Source organism: Amaranthus tricolor, chromosome 4, assembly GCF_026212465.1.
Source record: "Amaranthus tricolor cultivar Red isolate AtriRed21 chromosome 4, ASM2621246v1, whole genome shotgun sequence".
NCBI lineage: Eukaryota > Viridiplantae > Streptophyta > Magnoliopsida > Caryophyllales > Amaranthaceae > Amaranthus > Amaranthus tricolor.
Window position 1 is genome coordinate 16,114,117 of NC_080050.1, and position 5,840 is coordinate 16,119,956.

The 5,840-nt window shown below is 42.7% G+C and overlaps 1 protein-coding gene across 1 annotated transcript; it reads left to right on the forward strand.

Annotated features, from left to right (window-relative positions):
* The first annotated feature begins 1,559 nt into the window (after positions 1-1,559).
* Positions 1,560-2,444, forward strand: LOC130810780 (uncharacterized). The gene has a single exon (XM_057676908.1). It carries the CDS (start codon positions 1,560-1,562, stop codon positions 2,442-2,444), a length of 885 nt encoding a protein of 294 aa, XP_057532891.1.
* The last annotated feature ends 3,396 nt before the right edge of the window (positions 2,445-5,840 follow it).

Sequence of the window (5,840 nt, forward strand, 5' to 3'; positions counted from 1 at the left end):
GCGTTTAAGGTACACGCTTAGACCATATTGTTTATGTGGTTGTGCAAGTAGTGTTGTTTCATTTCTAATCAAGGCATTGTAAGTCACATAAGGATTAGACTTCTCAAATAATATGAAATAATTAATTGAAAATTGTGAATTTATGTGTTTGTCACCCAAAGGGGTTGACGTTTGGTTATGTTACCCAAAGGGGTTAACGATTGGTTTGGATTATATATAATTATTGTTCCCATGGCAGTTTTGGATCATTACGGTCACCATGGGGGTATGCATACTTTAGCCTTTGGCGACCCGAACAGGACGGGCAACGTCTTAGGTCGGTGGTTGCCTTGGGATTAGCTCTCCCAAGTGTATTCCACCAAAAATATTTGAATTTATACTTGAACGACCCGAACAGGACGGGCAACGTTACAAGTTGGAATTATCGAAAAGAAATAAATGGTTTATACTTGAACGACCCGAACAGGACGGGCAACGTTACAAGATTGGAGATATTGAATAATGAATATATATTAGAGCCTTTGCATGCTAGGATAAACACAATGCTTGTATTACACCTGTTTGACATATGTATGAAGTCTCTGACGTGTATTGGTTGTTCTTTGGAACCTGCTACGTGTTGTCATACGACGTGCAGTAGGTTGATTGCAGGTGGGGGCTGGAGTGAGGACTCAGCTTAGAACCCGTAACCATCAAGACTAAGATATATTTTGTAATAAGTTTATGAGTCGAAATAACTCGGTTTATGTAACGAAAGTTTATGACGTTTTTCTTTTTATTTCGTACAACTTTTTAGCTAGTCTAGAGGCCGGTAGGCTCTCGAGTTGTATGTAAAGATTTCCGCTAACTTGTTTTCTTTGTTTGGCGTTGTTTCTTGCGTTGACCATATTCCTTTACCGTTAGAACGTTGACGATCCGAGTAAAAAAAAAAAAATTTATTTGTGTCCGTTTGTGAACCGGGATCATGTTTTCATAGGATTTTTCGGGTCACTTAAACCGGGCCGTTACAATTGGTATCAGAGCCAACGTTCCTCATATGATGTGGTCATGGAACCCTTGAAGGAGCGGAACCTACCCGACCCTCCACTAGTGGAAACCGATTCAATCGGAGAGCGATGTCGAAATGTGGGAGCCTAAGCGAGAACCACCTAATTATGTAGAGATTTCCAGCGAAGATGAGAGTGATAATTGGGGGTCGCACTATGATTTGTATGGATATGGGACTGGGTTTGATAGGGGTTGCTCAAATGAAGAGGATCCCGAAGAAGACGTGGAGGAAGTACCAATAGACCACCCTAGGAATAGTGATAGTGAATCAGAAGATGCGCACTCGAACTCCAGCTCTGATTCTGACGAAGATGCAAATGATGAGGACTTTGACTTAGCAAGCTATGATGAGAGTGCTGACACTTGGGACGCTTGGCGTTAAATAAGATGCCTCCTTTGTCAAGAAAGAGACTTTCTAGAAGCAGTGCCAACCGTACACTAAGGAGTTTAGTAAGAGCTCTTACGGATGGGGCACTCCACGAGAGAGATCTGTGTCGGAATTAGCCTCTGATATGAGTAAGAGGATCAGTCAGAGCAAACCCTCGACTTTCAATGGTAAGGGGGAACCATCGGAACTCGAGCTCTGGTTAAGGGAATTTGACAAACTTTTTGATGTGGTTGAATGCCCAGAGGAACTGAAGGTCAACCAGGCTGCGTTTTATTTGGTTGGTGAAGCCGACTATTGGTGGGCAAATAGTAGATCTGGGTTATTAGAACAAACTAATGGAGTCTTTAATTGGGATTTGTTTAAAAGGGCTATGCGAGAGAAATTATACCCTTTGCACGTGAGAAAAGATAAGTCAAATGAGTTCGCTCGTTTGGTGATGGGAGACATGACTGTTGATGAATATTACCGAAAGTTTATGGAATATATTCAGTACTGTCCTGACGATGTTCCCACTAAGGAGAAAAAGATGCAGCGATTTGAACTGGGATTGTCATATGACATTCAAAAACATATTGAGAGCGACCGCTATAACACCCTAGAACAGATGTACAAGCGTGCGTCTCAAATAGAGAACATTCTGAGGAAGGAGAACAAAAAAGAGAATGGTAAGGACCCTGAGAAGAGGAAGGAGATTGCAGGTCAGACATCAAGGATTTCGTCGGACTTTTATCAAAAGAAAGCTAGAACTTTCGGAAATTTTCAGGGAAGTAGATCTAGTACAAATTCTGGGTTTAGGGGAGACGTGAAGCCTGCTAAGCCATTACTGGACCGAGATGGCAATGAAAGAAAATATTTCTATAGAAGATGCAGGGAAAACAATCCTGGAAAGAATTGTGATGGGAATTTGGTTGAATGTAATTTTTGCCACAAGAGGGGACATAGGGAGTATAAATGCTACATCAAGAAAGGGAGTGGGAGTCAACAGCCGGGTGGGCAGCACCGGCAGTAGAATTTGAATAACTCCGAAAGGCAAGTCAACCTACAGTACGAAAATGGTAATCATGGAAACACTGCTCAGAGGTTTCAGCGACCTATTAGTAGGGGACAAGGCCGGGTGGATGGAAACCGAATCGAAGGGTCAGGTATGCAACGTGGGGGTAATCAAGTGGAAGGAATAAATGCACAGCCGTTTGGTGGACGGGTAACTGCGGTCAGTGCAAGGGAAGCTGACCAAGCAACGGATGTAGTTACAAGTACGTTCACCATTCATTCTGTAGTTGTTAATGTACTTTTTGACTCGGGTGTAACATGTTCATTTCTTGCAAAGAGTAAAGTAGAGGAGTTGAATTTAAGAACATTTGAAAAAGTTTCTTATATAGTGGCTGTTCCATCGGGAAGATTGTACAATTGTGATAGATTGTATAAGGAAGTGCCCTTAAGAATAGGGAAGGTCATTTTTCCTAGTGACTTGTATGTGTTAGATATGGAAGGCTTAGAGGTAATTTTGGGGATGGACTGGTTAGGAAAATTTAAAGCCACTATAGAATGTAGGGAGCAGAGAGTGACGCTAGAAGGACCAAGAGGGGAAAAGGTTAGATATCAAAACTTTCAAAAAGGACCCCGAACGATTTTGGTATCGACTTTAGAATTGCAAAGACTCATGAGGCAGGGACACCCTTTGTACTTACGTCATATCAGCCAAGGGGGAAAGAAGGAGGAGGACCCCAAGGATATTGCTGTAGTGAATGAATTTTTGGATGTTTTTCCTGACGAGATTCCCGGTATGCCACCTCAACGGGAAATTGACTTCACGATAGACTTGATACCTGGGACTGGGCCGATTTCTAAGGCCCCTTATCGTATGGCTCCGAAGGAGATGGAGGAATTAAAGTCTCAGCTTGGAGAATTGTTGGATAAGGGTTATGTTCGACCTAGTGTTTCACCTTGGAGCGCTCCAGTTTTTTTTGTGAGAAAGAAAGATGGTAGTTTCAGATTATGCATTGACTACAGAGAGTTAAACAAGGTAACCGTTAAGAATAAATACCCGTTACCCCAGATAGATGACTTATTTGATCAATTGAGAGGAGCCAGGATCTTTTCTAAAATTGACTTAAGATCGGGTTATCATCAGCTAAGAATAGCTGAAGGGGATATATATAAAACCGCTTTCAGAACACGTTATGGACATTATGAGTTCACCGTGATGCCGTTTGGGTTGACAAATGCTCCAGCTGCATTCATGTGCTTAATGAACCAAGTGTTTAGTGCGTACCTGGATACTTTCGTCGTTATCTTTATTGATGACATATTGGTCTATTCGAAGGACCGAGATTAACATCAGAAACATCTACGATTTGTCCTGCAAACCCTGCGAGAAAACAAGTTGTACGCAAAATTGTCAAAGTGTGAATTCTGGTTGGAAAAGGTATCATTTTTGGGTCATTTTGTTTCTAAGGAAGGTATTTCGGTGGATCCGGTGAAGGTGGAGGCAGTTCAAAGTTGTTCGTCACCCAAGAACGTCACCGAGGTGCGAAGTTTCTTAGGCTTGGCCGGGTATTACCGTCGTTTTGTTAAGGATTACTCGCGTATTGCTCGGCCCATGACTTCGTTGATGAAGAAAGAGAAGAAGTTCGAGTGGACTGACGAGTGTGAACAGGCCTTCGTGACTTTGAAGGAAAGGTTAACTACGACCCCTGTTATTACTCTACCTGACCTAAAGTTGGATTATATTGTTTACAGTGACGCATCGAAGAAAGGATTGGGTTGTGTACTGATGCAGGACCGTAAGGTGATTGCTTACGCATCATGACAATTGAAATTACATGAAGTTAATTATCCTACCCATGATCTGGAGTTAGCTGCTATAGTGTTTACTCTAAAAATATGGCGGCATTACTTGTATGGCGTCAAATGTAGGATCTACACTGATCATCAGAGTCTGAAGTATCTCTACATTCAGCCCGATTTAAACATTCGACAACGTCGGTGGCTAGATTTGATTACAGATTATGATTTGGAGTTCATATATCATGAGGGACAAGCAAATTTAGTAGCCGATGTGTTGAGTAGGAAGTCCAATCACTCGTTGTCCGCCTTGGACGGAGTTGAAGAGTTGCATCGGGATTTTGCGAGGTTGAACTTGGAAGTGGTGTGTAAGGGTGAATTACAGAGATGTCTGAATGCTTTGTCTATTCGACTTTCGTTCTTTGAAGAAATTTTGAATTCCCAAGATAAAGACCCGAAACTATTCAAGTTGAAGGAGCAAGCTCGGGAAGGAAAAGTGGAGGGATTCTTTGTTCATAAAGATGGGAGCTTGAGGTTCAATGGTCGCTGGTGTTTGCCGACAGGGGAAGAATCTTTAACGGAACGTATCTTGGATGAGGCCCATTGTACAAATTTTTCAGTCCATCTGGGCGGTGACAAAATGTATCAAGACCTTAAGCTAATGTTTTGGTGGTCTGGGATGAAGAAGGATATTGCAGATTATGCCTTGCCCTGTTTGACTTGTCAAAAGGTTAAAAGTGAGCATAAAAGACCAGGAGGTTTACTACAACCTTTGGAGATACCGGTATGGAGGTGGGATGATATTTCTATGGATTTTATTGTGGGTTTACCCCGGACGAAGGCGGGAAATGATGCATTATGGGTCATAGTGGACCGATTGACTAAGTCAGCCCGTTTCATCCCTATCAGTTGTCGTTGGGAGATGGAACAGTTAGCTCGAGCTTACATTAAGTATGTCGTGCGATTTCATGGTGTGCCCCGTACTATTGTCCGATAGAGATACACGGTATTTGTCACAATTTTGGCAAACCTTGCATCAGGCAATGGGCACTACGTTACTTTATAGTACGTCTTCCCACCCGCAGACGGATGAGCAGACGGAACGGATAAATCAGATTCTAAAAGATATGTTGCGCGCCATTGCCATGGAATGGCAAGGGTTGTGGGATGAACATTTGGACCTGGTCGAATTTTCTTGCAACAACAGTTATCAGGCATATATAGATGGCTCCATTTGAGGCATTGTATGGGCGTCGTTGTCGTAGTCCGGTTTATTGGGATGATTTCACCGAAGCGGTGACCTTGGGACCTGAGTTGTTATTTCAGATGACTGCAAAAGTGAAGTTGATAAGGGATCGTTTGAAAGTGGCACAGGATCGTCAAAGGTCTTATGCTGATTTGAAGCGACGACCAGAAGAGTTCACCGTGGGCAAACGCGTATTACTTCGCGTGTCACCCATGCGCGGAGTAATACGTTTTGGTATTCGTGGAAAGTTGAGCCCTCGATTCATAGGACCATATGAAATTTTGGAACGTGTGGGTAAGGTGGCTTATCGGTTAGCCCTTCCAAACTCCTTGAAAAAAGGTACATGACGTATTCCATGTGTCGCAGCTTAAACGA

Excerpts from the sequence above, each read along its gene's own strand:
- LOC130810780 (XM_057676908.1), top strand. The coding sequence starts at position 1,560 with ATGAGTAAGAGGATCAGTCAGAGCAAACCCTCGACTTTCAATGGTAAG.